Here is an 18080-nt window from a genome sequence, read left to right as displayed (position 1 = left end):
TTCTAAATATAAAATGAAATATTAAACAGAAATTTCATTTGTATCAGCTTTTTCTATTCATCCGTGTTAAAACCAGTAAAGAAGGAACCACATTTTTAATTTTTGGGTTTAAAAAGTAAAAAATAACTGACGCAAAAGTACATGGACACTTCCACTATTGAAAACCAAATAACAGATGTCAAACATTTTAATGCAACTGTTGATATCAGGAATGGACATTTGCATTATTATCAATGTAACCGATGATATCAAAAATGATTATTTTTACCATGTAGCCTAAGTAGTACATTTCTGATATGTGTAATTGGAATTGAAATTTCAGTTAATAAATAAATTATAGATATCTGATATCTGCGTTTTTTGTTTTTTATAATTTGCATGTTAACAATGAAAATTAAGTTGTAGATTAAAGGTCAAACGATAGTGGATTTTTCTGATACCGATTACTAAGGTGGTAGAGGTTATATATATATATATATATATATATATATATATATATATATATATATATATATATATATATATATATATATAGAGAGAGAGAGAGAGAGAGAGAGAGAGAGAGAGAGAGAGAGAGAGAGAGAGAGAGAGAGAGAGAGAGATTTGCAACCGATAGCAAAACAACTATCAGCAACGATTAATCAGAAACCGAAATATCTGCCTACCTCTATTGTAGATATCTAATTCATATCCTGCACGTAATTACTGTAAATGTTAAAAGGTCTTGCAATAAATTATGGAAAATTCATTTTTGTTTGAATTATCCCTTTAAGATCAGGTCATTCAACACAATCTTTTATTTATACAATAAAACGTTTGGTCACACTTTACATTTCAGTTTTAATGTTACATACAGCATTCATTAATAAGTAGCCTACTGAGTAATATTACGCTGTACTTAATTACACGTTGTTATTTATGTATATTAACATTAGTAGGCCTACAATGTGACATGTAAAAAACATGGGCACTCTAAAGTAGGGATACAGTTTTACCAAAATGTTTTACAATGAGTCATTCTATTGAGTTTTATAAGCCAATTACATGCATCAGTGGTGGTTCATCAGTTTTTTTACCTTTATGATATAAGCGAAAGTGTCATGTTGCTGGTCCTCCCCAAGCCCCTCCCGGACCAAAAGGTTTCTGTTCAGTATTTAACAGAGCTGCATGCAACCCCGGTGTGTGGAGTGCGCGTGGAGAGTCTCGAGATGGAGCGCTTAACTTTGTTTGCTTTAGCTATCACTTTAATCGCGACAGTTTTTGCCGCCAAATCCCCGTACCAAGCCGTTCTTCAGCACAGCAGAATAAGAGGAAGACCTCATGGGTAAGGACTCTGCTGCAGTGATACACATATTTGGGTCTTTCATTTGAAAGTTTATTCAATTCGAAAGCAAAAACACAAATATGGGCAATATTGCACGGCGTTCTTCCTGATCATTGGATCTTATTTGATTGTGTTTTCCCTGATTGTGACCCTGACAGAAAAGTTTAACTTGTTCTTTAGTCATGCAAAATGCAAGTCCAAAGACGTGAATTTAAGGTACAATTAATGTGTGTGTTTACATTGATTTGTGTGTTGTAGCCCAAATGTTTGTGCAATGCAGAAGATTCCAGGCACGGATAAAAAGTACTTCACCAACTGCAAGCAATGGTATCACCGCAAAATATGCGGCAAACCAACGTGAGTTATTCAGACATGTTAATCTATCTATCTGTCTGTCTGTCTGTCTGGTGCATCATTTTCCAAAGCACCATGTTACAGTTGTTTTTTTGTGTAAGATATCCTTAGGTAACATGCAATTGTCATTATAAATTGCTGTTGACAACAAACTTTCAGGATAGCCTATTAACATAAATACTTCACCATTTGCCATCCCAAAGTTTTTCCACCACGTGTGGGTCATATGAAGCATTTAAGTTTAAGTGACAGTAATGACAGTCACTAACTATTCATCTATTAATGAATATGTGAAATTACTGATTTTAAAGGATTGCATTCATTTTTCCAACTCAATTTACATAATTTGTAATCAGCCAGGAGTCTTTTTAAGCATGTTAATATTGTGGTTTAAAGAGCTGGAAAGGGTGTGAAAATAATGATTATTACCCTGTTATGATTCCTTAAGGTGTATTCTTATGCCTCACAGGGTCACCATAGATGGTTTTGGTTAAGTATTTTCCAAATAAAAAGCTTTTGGAGTTCTGAAGCAGAATTGTCTTGTTAAAGTGTTAATGATTTTAAGCTAGATTGTTTCTAAAAACCTTGTCATTTTTAGTATATAACTACCCACCAGCTGTGTACGTGTAAAGTTATAGTTTAACAGAATTGTATTCTAAATGAACAGAATTGAAACATGAAGTAGTTAGTGGCAAAAATACTTATATATACTAAAACATATGAAGACTAACATTTTCCTTGCAAGTATTTATCTGCAATTTGTGCTCCTGGGTAAGTGATATTTTAGTTTTGATAACAAATCAGAAACTGTTTGATTTAAAAAATATATATATAGTACTTTTTTTAACAGCTATATAATACAGCAGCTAAGGGAATTTGAGTTCAACTTGACAGTAGATATAGAAGCACGTTGTGTAGTAATGGCTACCATATGTCTCTTTGTAATTGCCTTCAGTCTTCATGGGGTTAAATTGCCTAACATCCTGAGTAATGCATTAATGGTAGGCTGACAAACCTAATTGCCTTTCTGACTGAAGGCTCTCCAGTGCACCTGAACAACACAATGACAACTTGTATAGAGGCACTGTTTGACTGACATCCACTTAATGCTCCCAACATGGGAAAAAGATGTTATTGGTTTCTTGAACATTCCATTTAAAAAAAAAAAATGTTAAGGAGGAACTGCATGTTCAGGGCTTAGAATATGGGATTCAAATTAAACTTTAAAGGTTGTAATTAATAAATATACATAAAATCACAGATTGAAAAACAATGATGATGTACTGTAGATTTGTGAAGTTGCTTTTTGGTACTATAAATGCCAAAGAGAGGGTAAAATAATAATAAATCAAATAAAATGGTGAAGTGTGTTATTTATGCGTCACCAAACGGAATTGCAAAAGTAATGTCTTCCTGAAACAAATGTCTTAATGAAACAAACAGAACAATGTTTTGATAGTTGCACAGAGCCACATTATATTCACGAGGTGATTTGAGGAAATCAACCTACAAATTTGTCTCTGCATATTAAAAGAAATTGTGTAGAAAATAATAAAATAGAATAGCTGGCTAGTCTCATAGAATGAACATTACTATAACAAAATTTTTGCAAACTGACTTTTACCTCCCACATTCTAATCTTTGCCACAGTTTCCAGATTAAATCAACACTAGAGGTGCTATAACAACTGTGTGTTTTATTCACTTTCACACAGACCATGAGTACAAAGGCTGATTATGACTTTATAAACACTATTACTCATACAGGCTATGTTATGATATCCAAGCACTTTTAATCTAACTCATTTGAAAAATGATATATTTTAACACATATATTGCAGACCCACCTACATTTACACACTTATTTCAATGTGATTAGCTCACAAGACTGCAGTTCAAGCCCTGCCAAGCATGCAAGCTGACATGTGAGACAAAAGTGCTATATAAGCAACATTTGTTTTTACAGGTTTAGGTGTTGGTTTAGGGTAAGGTTGTCTGTTTTGTTCACCTCTCATATGCTTTTAGAACAAGTCAAGTCAAGTCATTTTTATTTTTATAGTGCCTTTCACAACACTCACCATTTCAAAGCAGCTTTACAGAGAATCATGCATTAACAGTAAATTATACCTATAATGTAATGTCTATAAAGTAGAGAGTCATCATTGTGTAGTTTGATTAAATACAATTATGAAGTGTGTATAAAAATAAGTAATTAAATTATAATTGTATTTAGAAACCCAGTAAGCAAGCCGAAGGCAACTGTTGCAAGGAACAAAAAACTCCATAAAATGTTGGTTAATGGAGAAAAATAACCTTGGGAGAAACCAGACTCACTGTGGGGGCCAGTTCCCTTCTGGCTAGCAGCATGAATATAATGCCAATATTACTTAATTATGTGCAGTGCAAGTCATGGTTTTAAATTATTAAACTAATTAAGTGTTAAGGGCCAGTGTTTAAACAAACATTTAGTGTGAACTATAAGATTATTGTCTAATGTCTTGGAAGTTCATCCTGGAATAACTGCAGAAGTTCATATAGAAGCATTGTCCTTTGTTAGTTGGCTAATGAAGGATTTTTTTGCCAGTTTATTGATTGCCTGTGTATTCCATTTTAATGTGTTGTCCATCATTAGACCAATGTGATGCAGGCTGAGATCAGTGAGGTGATTCACAGTTCAACCGGCCGGTAATTCCGGTGAGGTTTATCCTAAATCCAAGGTTCAGGCAAAGGCATATGAAGAATCCCATGTCTTATGGTTGGACTTGGCATCAGTTCATCCTCTGAGATCCATTGTAATAGACTGAAGTGATGACTGGCTGGCACAGCTGCATTTTGTCATCATCACTCAAAGACATATATCAAATACCAAGCAGGAATGGTGCTGGATCCGGACGGTTCTGGTGACCTCGGAATAGGAGTCCCGAGGTTGAGACATGGAAACAAATAGAATAACATTAGCGTAGATGCCATTAATGTTTTGCAGAGTTATAAATCATGATCAATGTTTCTGGTTCTGGCAGACCCAACTAAAGCAGCCTAAGTGTGTGGTGAAGAATAAATTAGGTGTATGACTGGCTAAATAGATGAGTCTAGTCTAGACAAACTCAGTGAGAGTGTCTGTGTCCCGAACAGTGTTAGGGAGACTATTCCATAGTTTAGGAGCCAAATAGGAAAAGGATCTACCTCCTTTTGTAGATTTTGATATTCTAGGAACTATTAACAGGCTAAAGTTTTGCGATCGTAATGAACGTGATGGAATATAGCGTGGTAGAAGGTCACTTAAGATCTGTGGCGCTAGACCACTCACAGCTGTGTATGTAGTTAACTGATTTTTAAAATGAATATGAAATTCAACAGGTAGCCAATGTAACAACGATAAAATGGGGCTAATATGATTTCTTGGTTTTAGTCAGCACTCAATCGCATATTGAACCAATTGAAGTTTATTTATTGAACTTGCTGGACTTCCTTCTAGTAATGCGTTACAATAATCTAGTCTTGAGGTCATGAATGCATGAAGAATGCAGGAACGCCACAGAGAGTATGTGTCGGAACTTAGCAATATTTTTAGGTGGAAGAATGCTGTTCTAGGAACATTGGAAATTAGATTTTCAAATGACACATTGGTATCAAATATAACACTAAATTTCTTTGCAGTTGAAGAAAATGTAACAGGACATCCATCAAGAGTCAAATGATATTTCTGCGGCTTATTTTTAGAAGTTTTTGGTCCAATATCTAGTACCTCTGTTTTGTCAGAATTGAGTAAAAAGACATTTCTGGCCATCCAATCTTTGATTTCATTGATACACTAATTTGGAGATTTGTGAAATTATTTCGGGTTTTCGAAGAAATATAAAGTTGGGTATCGTCGGCATAACAGTGGAAACTTACTTAACGCCATACTTAACTTTTGTTTGATTTGACAATTCCTTGTTTACACAGACAAAGTGGTAGTGGTCTGATATATAGGACCTAAACCATGCTAATGCAAGTCCACTAATGCCAACATAATTATCTAGCCTATTCAAGAGAATATTGTGATCTATCATGTTGAAGTCAGCACTAAGATCTAAAAGCATTAGAAGAGAAATGTAGCCGCGATCAGATGATAAGAGCAATCAGCAGGTGTGGCCTAAATCCTGACTGAAATTGTTCATATATACTATATCTTTGTAGAAATTAACATAATTGTGAGCTTTTGTAGTATTTTCAACATAAATGGGAGATTTGAATTTGGTCTATAATTAGCCAATTCTCCAGGATCAAGCTGTGGCTTCTTAATAAGCAGTTTGATAAATGCCATTTTAAAGTTTTTTTGGGACATGTCCTAAGGATAGTGAGGAGTTAATAATAAGAAGAAGAGGTTCTGAGATTACAGGGAATATCTCTTTTAAGAGCTTAGTTGGTATTGGATCTAACATACATGTTGTGGCTTTTGATGTTTCGATAAGTTTTGCTTGCACTTCATGACCTGTGACAGCGAAGGATTGAATTTGCATGTGAGGAAAATTATGAGACACTGTTTTCTGAGGTACTGTGACAGACGATTGCATAATTCAAATTTTATTTCTGATTATTTCAATTTTATCAGTAAATAAATTCATGAAGTCATTACTATTGTGCTGTGACGGAATATTTGGTTCAGTTGAAGCTTGAGGCTTATAACTAATAGAACACTATTAGTTAGGTTAAGGTTAAAGATTAGGAGGTATTATCTACTCATTAAAACCTCCATCTAATGTTCACCTTTGAAACCCATTTCACTCACTTTTGGCAAAATAGAATAGAATAGAGTAGAACAGACTTTTTTAGTCCCTTTTTTAGCCCCTATATCTTGGAGGTCAAAGATGGTTATAGAGTACAGTGATGGAGTCTACAGTCTGGAATATGGAATGGAGTCTCACATTTTTATTTGTGTCTAAATGTGAAGGTTTCTGAGGAAAAGACAAATATATTTAACAGGTTTATGTTGCTTACATAAGGTGTACATGTAGGTAGGTACAAATAGGTAGACCAAGCCTAACAATATCAAAACTTTAGGGAGTATTTAATGTGCAGAATTTTTTAATAACTCAATTTGATACATCCTGTGTTGACAATTTGTGGATAATGATGTGCTGAATTAGTTCTACGTTATTATTATACATTGTGTTTACTATACAAGATGTCAGGCATCAATGTTGAGAAATCAATGTTGATAGAAGTATTTTTCTCATGTTGTATGTGTAAGGGTGTTAGCATAGTTAAAGAAAGACTTAGCAGATATAAAGCATGCATTTCTACCTTTAAGAGTTACATAGATTTTAAGTTGTTTTTTGTCATTTGACATTTTGTCTTTGTTCGGTTTTCAGTGTCATTCTGGAAACTAATCAAGAATCAGATTTATATTGAAAGTGAAAAGCACTATTCTTGAAACAGAGAAGAACTTGTTTTCTACATCTTCCCATTTTTAAACAGTGTTTCTTTCATAGCAATTCTCAAGAAAGCAAGCAGGAAGTGAGAGTTGCTCTGAGTGTTTGGATGTTTTTGGGAAATTACTTAAATCGGGAGTCCAGTTGAAGGTCTAATATCCCCAAACACACACAAATCATTCACCAGTTACCAAGGAGTTTTCCATAAATCCAATGTCTACATGAAAAAAAAAAATCTGTAAAAGGATGTAACTTACTCATGAAAGCACATTTTGGGTTCTATCAGATTGAAGTTGACTTGATTTACAGAAAGATTCTTTTGGGGTTTTGAAGTTTGATTTTAGTGGAAACAATTGCTCTCTTTGTATAGTTGGTTCATTAAGGTCATTGCAGTGAAACAGGGTGTTTCCAGGTCACTTGAGGAGAGACCAATATCTTTCTGCACCAATTACTCCCTAGTGCCCTCTTTTTGCTTAGCACCTGGTCCAGAGACTTTATTCCATAACATACCCTTTCTTTGTCTTTTATATGTTGCTGCATGCAGATACATGTGGTGGTTGAGGAGAGTCCCCTGTTCATTGTGTAAAGTGGTTTGAGTGTAGTGTCAGAAAAGCACTATATCAATGTAACATTCATTCATATGTACATTTATACATATATAACATAACTATGATTAGATGCAGAAATAACATGGGTTATTGCAGGTGCCTGGGTTTAATGTAATCTCAAAATAAACATCTAAAGATACTACAGTTAATGATTACATTTTCAGCAGAGATGAATGTTGAATTCTATTAGTGAATGTATTTCCTGTTTAAGAAATTATTCAATCTGAGTAAATCTTCTCACAGGAATTATGCTGCCTTTTCTATATCCTGTATATTTTAGGAAGTGATCGTTTTTAGAAGATGCAAAATGATGAATAAGCTTTCAACATATGACTGTGTAATAAAACTTTCATAATACCTCTTGAGGACATCTTACCACACCACTTGAAAGTCCAATGCACTCAAAACATAAATTACACTGCTTAGCTGTTTATTTTGTCAGAAATCCATGGCTACCATGTTTGTTTATGTTGGCAGGGAATAAACAGTAGTTGAGTTACCATCTGTTTTGATAATCAGTTCAGTCTGCTTCCAGTTCCATGTGTTGTATAAGTCTGCTCCAACCTATTTCTGAATGGCAGGATTGTTGCCTTTGTTTAGATTTACCTCCTAGTTTTTTCTTTCACGCTGTTTAATGCAAATATATTGGAATTTTTTATGTGAATTACCGAAAAAGGGAATTATCTAAATTCTTGAATCTCTAAAAATATATATCATGGAATATATTGAAGTATCAACCAAGTGTTCTCTGCCAGAATATCTAATGAATAATAAATCTAATTTGAGAAGGAAAACTGCAATAGCATATAATGCTGCATATAAACATAGTTAGAAGTGTGTGTGTGTGTGTGTGTGTGTGTGTGTGTGTGTGTGTGTGTGTGTGTGTGTGTGTGTGTGTGTGTGTGTGTATTTCTCTGAGCCGACAAGTAATGTCACAAAAAAAATTTTAAGTGATCAATATTTACTCCTTTTCACTTTACTAAGCACTTTTGTTAAATGAATATTCCAGGCTCAATACAAGTTAAACTCAATCAACAGCGTTTGTGGCATAATATTGATTACTGCAAAAATTATTTAGACTCATCCCTCCTTTTGTTTAAAAAAAAAAAAAAGCAAAAACCATGGTTCCAATGAGGCACTTAAAATGGAAGTGAATGGGGGTCTATTTTTGAATGTTAAAATACTCACCGTTTCAAAAGGATAGCCACAAAACTCCATAAATTAAATGGGTGTAAACATGATTTTAATGTGATAAAATTGCTTTCTAACCTTTTCTGTGTGAAGTTATAGCAAATTTTAGAATTTCGTTACATGATGTAATTTTAACAAACCTTACAGCTCAAATTTTTAACAGAAGAATTAATGCAATTGCTTTTATAAAATTATAAGCTTCACATTTCTATGTTTAAACCCTCCAAAAATTGGCCCTCCTTCACTTCCATTGTTAGTGCCTCAATGTCACCTCGATTTTTGCTTGTTTTAAAGAAAAAGGAGTTACGAGTTGAAATACCTGCGATGGACTGGCGACCTGTCCAGGGTGTCCCCCGCCTTTCGCCCGATGTTAGCTGGGATAGGCTCCAGCCCCCCGCGACCCTGTACACAGGATAAGCGGTTGACGATGGATGGATGGATGGATGGATGGAGTTGAAATACATTTTTGTGGAAATCAACATTATGCCACAAATGCTGTCGATTGAGCTCAACTTGTATTGAACCCGGAATATTCCTTTAAGCGTTCATATTTTGGGTGGCGACACACCACCCAATATAGAGACTATTGTATTAGCTTTTATATCACCTGCATATAAAAATGAACTGCATTAGCCAGCGAACATTACATTTTTCTGAAAAGGAACTGTTCAAGTAAAAGCTGTGTCAATCTCTAGTATCCCAATTATTTCACTTTTGCTTAGTGGAATTTCTCATTGTTTAAATTGGCAGGACCACTGATCTGAAAGTTCACTCTCAGGAGTTTCCTGTGGCCAGTACTGTGCTTCTGGATTCCTCCATTACCAAAGAAAATTAGATTTTATGACTCCCAAAGAGCAACTCATGCACAGAACTTATTTATTATGGACAAAATAAATAAAATGAAGAAGTACAGTATAGCTTGAGCTATGCAGATTAAAAGAAAGTGAGCTGTGTTGTTCCCGATACAGCTCAGATAACAGTATTAAAGCAAATGTTCCTGAAAAACTCCCATTTCTGAATAAAAAAAAAAGAAGCACAGAGTGAATGCCATATTGTTCAGTCTTAAAGGAATAGTTCACCAAAAATGAAAAATATGTATTTTACTAATTCGCATGTTGTTCCAAACCAATATGACTTTCTTTCTTCCATGGATCACAAAAGGAGATGTTAGGCAGAATATTAGACTCAGTCACTATTCACTTTCATTGCATGTTGTCTGACCTAGGCTAACATTCAGCCTAACATCTCCTTTTTTGTTCCACATAAGATAAAACATTATATGGGTTTGGAGCAACATGTGTAGGGTGTGTAAATAATGAGCTATCCCATTAAATTCAGTTGTTTCTTTGCAGGACGATCAGCTATGAGTGCTGCCCTGGCTATGAGAACGTTATTGGAGAGAAGGGTTGTCCAGCAGGTAGGAACAATGGAGGCTTTTATAAATATGTGAGAATGAAGCTGATATTTAAGTGTGTGATTTGAGGTTTGTCAAATTCTAGTAATAGTTATTTCAGAATTGGATTTTATTTCAAAGCTCTACCTTTGGTGAACATCTACAAAACCATGGGTTTTGTTGGAGCCACTACTACTAAGATGTACACAGAGAGAGCTAATCTACAGGAGGAGATTGAAGGACCTGGCAGCTTCACATTCTTTGCCCCCAGCAATGAGGCTTGGGCTGCACTGCCCACCGTGAGTCCCCGCCAGTGCATCTTACAATAGATCATGTGGAAGAAATAAAAAGAGATTTTCATCATTCTCAGATAATAATATAAATAACAATATATTGCCTACCAAATGAGCTAAATTAGATATTGCGTAATGTTTAAAATGTAATGTAGGAAATTCTGGATGCCCTGGTGAGCAACGTCAACATTGAACTCCTCAATGCTCTGCACTACCACATGGTCAACAAACGCTTGACTTCAGACGACCTTAAGCATGGTGCTGCCTTCCCCTCCATGTATCAAGACTTTAATGTTCATATCAACCATTATCCTAATGGAGTAAGTCAAATTTAGTCAAGTCCGTTTGCTGTGTTAACCAAGGACAGTCAGCTTTGTTTAGATTTTCCCACTGAAAATACATTGTTTAATTTATCTGTGTTTAGTTAGTTTTAGTGAGTATTGTGTCGACTAGTGTTTATTCCAAATGATTTGTGAAGCAATGTTTCCCAATCGGGTGCACATCCTCAACCTGAATGTTTTGTTTCAGATTGTGACAGTGAATTGTGCAAGGCTGGTGAAGACAGACCAACATGCCACCAATGGAATTGTGCATGTCGTTGACAGAGTAATCACTGCCATAACAAACAACATCAACTCTTTTATTGACACTGATGATGACCTAGAGACTCTACGGGTAGATCTCTTTACTACACTGGGGGGAACCATTGGTTTAATGGGCTTTTCATATATATTCTCAATGTATGGTTCAAAATACTCCTCTTTTGATTCAGACTGCAGTTGCTGCTGCTGGTCTTACCACTTTGTTGGAGAATGAGGGCTCCTACACAATCTTTGCTCCAACCAATGAAGCCTTTAAGAAGATTCCTCCAGAAACACTCAACAGAATTTTGGGAGACCCTGTTGCTCTTAAAGGTTCCTTTACTTTTAAATAATAATGAAATGCTTTTTGCAACCCATTTTATATGATTTTTTCTGTAACTGATGCATTTCGGAGTGACAGAAACAGAAAGAAAAGCTGGTTGGCACTTGGATTTTATCCATCGGAAAATGATTGCGCCATTAAAAATATTATGTTACATATTAAATGGAGCTAGATCAGGAGGGATTGAAAAAATACAAACCTTTTTTACTTGGAATAACATACACTGATCAATCAAAAAATGAATTCATTTACTCACCCTCATGCCTTTTAAACTCATATGACTTTCTTCTGTGGAACACGACGATTTTTTTGAAGGTTGTTTGAGGTGTTTTTATCCATACAGTTTAAGTCAATAGGGTCCAATACTTTCAAGGTCTGTCTAGGACATAAAGGCAGAAGGCATGGATTAAATTTTATGCTACCTTTTATGTCTTTTTTGCTGCCTGAATGTTTTGGACCACATTGAATTACATTGTATGGACAAAACACCTCATACATCCTTCAAAAATCTTTGTTTGTGTTCTACTGAAGAAAGAAAGTCATACGAGTTTAAGATGGCATGATGGTGGCTAAACAATGAGAGAATTCAAATATTTGGGTGAACTTTTCCTGGGGCTGTTCAGACAGAATACTAGCTAATAAAAACTAGACACAGCATTTAAATTAAGCATTTAATATATGTATATTTTAAGTATTACTCACATACTTCCAGAAAACTTCTAAAATAGTTGTCATGCTTTGTTTTAAATTAAAGTTGTGCTGATGTTGTGAAATGAGTTCTGATTATGTTTACACCCAAATCCACTTTAGATCTTCTAAATTACCACATTCTTAAGAACCTGCACTGCTCTGAGTCCATTGTGGCCGGAACACCTCTGGAAACCTTACAGGGGACCGTGCTGGAAGTTGGCTGTGATGGTGAAGAGATGACCGTCAATGGCAAAGCCATCATCAAGCAAAAAGATAAGCTTGGAACCAATGGAGTTGTTCACTACATCAATGAACTCCTCATCCCTGACTCAGGTGCAAATTTTAGAAGACATATTATCCAGTTGAACATCATTTTATCGTATCATGCTCAATGCTTTTGTGTCTTTTAGCCAAGACCCTCCTGGAGCTTGCAGAGGGATCAGTTGTTACTATAGCCACAAAACATTTTATTGATGCTGGTCTTAAGGATCATCTCACTGGCTCTGAGGCTGTGACATTGTTAGGCCCTGTGAATGATGCTTTTAAAGGTTAGATCTCTTAATTTCCATTAATCTAGCAATTGAGGCTTGAGCTAAATTAAGATCCTTATTTTACTTCATTTGGATTGTTTGAGTGCAGGCAAGAGCTTGACCATGACACCTGACATGAAGAAACTGCTCAGGAACCACATTCTAAAAGAGAAGCTTTCCTCCAAAAGCCTTTACCATGGACAGGAGTTGGAGACCCTTGGTGGATTGAAACTTAGAGTGTTTGTGTACAGAAATGTAAGTCTTCAAGTACACATATGGGACATTTGTAACCCAGCAAACCATTTCTAAATGAAACATTGCTATCTATACCAAACACAATCCTATAATAATAGAATATGTTTCATTTTCATGACTAGGTAAAAATCACTGTTGTCTAGATCTTGCATTATGAAACTCCCCATTCCACATCCCAATCCATCAAACTCACATAAAAATCACATTTTTATTTCCAACCATGTTATAGCTGTCTGTGAGGGTTGTATAGTTCTGTCTCTGCTCTCACATTTTTGCTTTGTAATGGAATTCACAGACCGCTGAAAAACTGTTCTTTGGATCACCTTAACGTTTTCCACAGCCCACTTTATGACCTTCAGTCTTCTGAGAAAAGAGTCTTGAAACAATCATGTTGATCTGTACAACTAATTACCCTAACTGTTTCACTTCTCTGGACTTTGCAGAACCTGTGCATTGAAAACGCCTGTATTGCTGCCCATGACAAAAATGGACGCTTTGCAACAATGTTCATCGTTGATAAGCTCCTGACGCCCCCCATGGGAACTATTATTGACATCCTGAAGGCAGATAATCGGTTCACGTAAGAAAGCTTACTAAAAAAAAATCCTCACTGTGAAGTCTTAAAGGATCAGTTCAAATATCAATTGTGTCATCATGTTGTCACCCTTATTTCACTCCATACCCGACTTTCTCTCTTCCATGGAACACAAAAGGTGAATTGTTTTAAGTACATCGTGGCTGTTTTTTTCCATTTAATGAAAGTAAATGGGAAGTGGGCCTGCAAAGCTCCAAAATGACAAAAAAGCACCATAAAAGCATCATAAAAGTCAAGTCAACCAGTGTGCAAAGATTGTCAGTAAATAATATCTTAAATTTCAGTCTTTTACTCATACACCCCTTTCATATGGATTCAGAAGACTTTGAATATAGCAACAGAATATATAGACAGGCAAATATTAATTATACAATATAATTGAATAAAGTATGGACTACTTTTTATGCTTTATGGTGCATTTTAGTCATTTTGGAGCTTGACAGACCTAATTCCTATTCACTTGCATTACATGGAAAAGTGCGAGTAGGATATGCTCAATGGAAGTGAGAATGTAATATGGGTTTGAAACAATCCAATCTTTTAGCCAATCTAGAGGGAATGAGTATAAAACATTATTCTGTAATTGCCATTGTGCTTTACACAAAATGCTCCATAAAAAGAAATTCCCACCAAAATGGTGTTATTGTTTTCACAGATATATTGAAAGGGATGCAGCTGCTCTGTTTCTCACCCACATGCAAAGATCTCAGTGTCAGTCTCTCAAAACATTTTGTTTCGTAATAATCGTGCACTTATGTGTTCTTACTTAAGGCTGCACCAAGTTCATCACATGCATAATGACCTGGAAGGAATTAAGCTGTCAGTCCAACTGTCTTTTTCAGCCTGAGGATATGCCTCTAATAACGTACATTAATGTAATGAACTTTCATCTATACAGCACCTTGGTTGGTGCCATTCAGAGAGCAGGCCTGACAGAGCTCTTGAACAAAAAAGGAACCTACACCTTCTTTGCTCCCACCAATGATGCTTTCAATGCTATGCCCACCGCCGAACGCACCACACTCATGAGTAATGTTTTTCAAGTCTTTTGTACTTTATCACCATGAGTGCATGATTAGGCACAAACTGGTTCGATTTCTTTCTATAGAAATCTTGTAAACAGGATGCTGTAAACAAGTGTTCCAGAATGTGCAACATATGCTTACATCTGTTGTATCCTGCAATGTTGAACTCAGGAGATCCTAAGGAGCTGGCCAATGTTCTGAAATACCACATTGGTGACGAGTTTCTGGTCAGCGGTGCAGTGACCTCACATACCAGGATGAAGACCCTTGCTGGAGAGCGATTGGAATTAGGCACGGTAAGAACTCAACACTGCCATCAATCTTGTCTTAACAGGCCTACACGGAATGTTCGCGTGTCAAATTTTGAACGCCTCTCATTCGCAGATTTCTACACATCCCCACCCCAATGCGTTTTCATTAATTAAATATTTGTCTAATTTGATAATACTTTCAGTATCAATAAGAATTTAGGCTAATACTATTAGTGTTGTTTAACATATTTTAGCATGTTTCCCTTAAAATGAATGCAGAAAATGTGAAAAGGTCTGCAGATTTCACAGGGAAAATGTAATTGATAATAAAATAAGCGAAAAAGAAGATGTGCAGCATGTGATTGTATAGCTTCTGGATCTAAATCTGGTATAAGATGGTATACCCTGATATGAGTTAAATATATATTTTGCAATCTTTCCTCAAAGAATCATGATACTAGAACTACATTTTTGCAAAAAATATTTTTATATGGTTTTGTTTCCTGCTGAAATAAACACTAGGCATTACAACAATGACTTAAATTCACTTTCACAATAATAACAAGTAAAATGGCAGATTATCAGCTTATAAATACTTCACCCTGTTCGTAATGCTGTAGGAAATTGAAAGACTTGATTTGCAAAGCGATACATTTTAACGTTTGTATTATATACCAACTACATTTACAAGCTTATTTAAATGAAATCAAATTACGCAGTAGCTCAACTCATTGAGCATTGCACTGGCTATGCATAGGACAGAATCCTGAAGAGCACATGAGTTGAAAGTGTAATAGAATCACCACAAAATGACATGGTTGCTTTTGCAATCGTGTTTTGTATTTCACACTTGCTTTTTATGATACTGTCGGATAGGTCTAGGTTTTAGGTTTGAAAGGTAGGTTTTGTTGATTTAAAACTACAGTAAATAAAGCATTAACCTTAAAAACCTCATCTCTTTGGGAGAGTATTTAGCTCACTTTTAGTGCCACCTAGTGAGCATTTCACCTCAGAACTGCCGTGATACATGTAATGAACATTTTTGAACTAGCTTCAACTGAAATCTGAATTTTCGTTCTATGTTTTTTATTTATTTTTCACTTTCAGCGTAACTCCACCACATACGTGAACAGGGTGCCTGTTGTCGAGGGTGATATGATGGCCACGAATGGTGTTGTACATGCTGTGAATGTTATCATAAAGCCACTGCGTAAGCTCAATTTTTCTTCAACATTTTGTTTATAAGAATGGATTATTTCAGAGCTTCTTAACAGCTTGATTTTCACTTTTTAGCTCCTAAAACAGTGAGTGACCAGGCTGAAGGGTCTATGACAATCAGACGCACCTCTGCTGTCATGGTTAGTAATGTGAAAGACAACTATTTCCGTATAGATCAGTGCTGAGATTTAATTTTGCTTGCTTTTATAATGCTCTTTTGTTTGTTTCTTCGGTCATATTGTTTTATTTTTAATGTGTTTTAATTGTTAAACAAAGTGTAATAATCTGTAAGTCAACAAAATATGACTTCTAAATTTTCTATCCTAGGCTGGCTCTGAGGTAATGAAAAATGGTATGTATTCTGACATTTAGTTTTATCATTTGCTTTCAATAAAATATTAAATGCATTTTACTGTGAAAAAATTTGCTCTAAATTTCAGTCTTTTTTGCCACATTACAGATGATCTCTTCTGGAAGGTTCGAAAAAGTCAGAGCAGCAGAACAATGTCTCGTATCCAGTAAACGTAGTTCTGTGGAGTAAATGAATAGTTCCATTTGACCTCCGCCACTTTAAGAGGATGGAAACATACAGTTGTTCCTTATCGTATTTTGAACAGTGGATAAAAAATTATAAGACTAAAATCTTAGCAAGAAAATACAGAATGCTGAAGATGGAAGCGATAAACAGTTCAGCATTACAACTTCGCGGCTTTTTCAAATCCCAAAGACCTAAATTTGGATAAACTGCAATGTTTTACATATATTTCATCAGTTTGATGACAGTAGTTTTGTATGGCACTTCATAATACTCATGAATACTCATTCAACTTCTTTTTTGCAACGAACAGTCCATTAAGGCTATTTTTTTACAATTTATTTCATTTTTATAGTGTTTTAAATTTTTTTTTTTATTTGATTGTTGTAATTGATATACCTGTAGCATGTTTTGCATGGTTTAAGCTGGAACAAATGCTATTTGGGCACATAGAAAATGCAGATCAAGTTTATGTCTTCAGTTCCCGTGGTCTAAAATATAACTTTTTTACGTACTGTACCAAAAACTTTTGTGGGAATCCAAAGATCCCGATCTGCACATTTCATAATAAAATGACAATTTTTTGTATTCATGAGTTCTAGTTTACATATAGTCTGTGCAATTGAACATAGTTCAAAGTGATTTCACAATGTGGTGTATTGTCATAATGTGGTCATTTATGTGTGTGGCAATTAACAGTGTGCTGGCATTTCATCTTTTTAGCTCAAAGGCACATTTTATATATATAAATAAAACAACAGGTTTAAAAAATACCAGCAGTACTGAATAGGGTTTTGCTTAAGAAATAAAAGATAATTTTGAATTATATAAGTTGCATTTTATTATTTGCATTAAGCATTGTTTTTCCCAGACGACGTGACTCTTCAAACAGATTAATAACCCATTTTTGGGTTGCGACCCACCAGCTGAGATACTCTGATGCTTTGAAAATAGGCCTGCTAGTTGGAGCTTCCGTAATTGGCTTTACATGGAAAGATGCCTGTTGTTTAAATCTGTCATTTTGTTTTACTGTGCTTGTTATATTACCACAGTTACACTCTGGAAACAGTTGAGGATGGTAAACAGAGCTTCTGTGCTCTTCAGCAGTCCTGGGGGATGGGATGTCTCTAGATGCCGCAGTAGAAAACATATGTGCTCTGTACCCTCCTCACAGCAAGCAGCCTGATCAGAGTACTGAATGAAACATTCCAACAGTGTTTTGCTCCCAGAGTGAGACACTGTCGCAGAGGGGAGTGAGGTTTAATGCTACTTGAGCCTGCTGACAAACTGCCAAACACAGCCAAGTTCATCTAGTGTGTAATTACAGGATGCATTATGTAGCATGCAAAGGTCATTTTGCTGGAAGATATTGAGGATGCCCTCATCTCCTCTCTAAAACATTTGGAGAATCATTTTTAACTACACTGTTAAAAATAAATAGACCAATATTAGTCCATTAGACTATTAGACCAATAGTCTTT

General features: G+C 35.4%; 1 protein-coding gene across 1 annotated transcript; it reads left to right on the top strand.

Moving 5' to 3' along the window:
• Positions 1-1156: 1156 nt before the first annotated feature.
• Positions 1157-16712, top strand: LOC127663493 (transforming growth factor-beta-induced protein ig-h3-like). The gene is made up of 17 exons (XM_052155092.1): positions 1157-1324; positions 1583-1681; positions 10243-10307; positions 10425-10582; positions 10732-10896; positions 11105-11251; positions 11349-11490; positions 12311-12523; positions 12601-12738; positions 12830-12975; positions 13419-13555; positions 14469-14599; positions 14767-14891; positions 15954-16056; positions 16140-16204; positions 16392-16416; positions 16525-16712. The coding sequence occupies exons 1-17, from the start codon at positions 1209-1211 to the stop codon at positions 16584-16586; spliced, it is 2037 nt and encodes a 678-aa protein (XP_052011052.1). The 5' UTR covers positions 1157-1208; the 3' UTR covers positions 16587-16712.
• Positions 16713-18080: the final 1368 nt, after the last annotated feature.

Source organism: Xyrauchen texanus, chromosome 23 (assembly GCF_025860055.1).
Source record: "Xyrauchen texanus isolate HMW12.3.18 chromosome 23, RBS_HiC_50CHRs, whole genome shotgun sequence".
NCBI classification, from domain to species: Eukaryota; Metazoa; Chordata; class Actinopteri; order Cypriniformes; family Catostomidae; genus Xyrauchen; species Xyrauchen texanus.
Note: the sequence above shows the minus strand (reverse complement) of the source record. Positions and strands in the feature narration are given on the sequence as shown.

What these genes read in the sequence shown, in the direction of transcription:
- LOC127663493 (XM_052155092.1), top strand. Translation starts at nt 1,209, where the DNA reads ATGGAGCGCTTAACTTTGTTTGCTTTAGCTATCACTTTAATCGCGACA. An exon ending in CGAACGCACCACACTCATGA is followed by an intron (nt 14,600 to 14,766) that starts GTAATGTTTTTC and finishes TGTTGAACTCAG; the next exon opens with GAGATCCTAAGGAGCTGGCC. An exon ending in CTCTGAGGTAATGAAAAATG is followed by an intron (nt 16,417 to 16,524) that starts GTATGTATTCTG and finishes GCCACATTACAG; the next exon opens with ATGATCTCTTCTGGAAGGTT.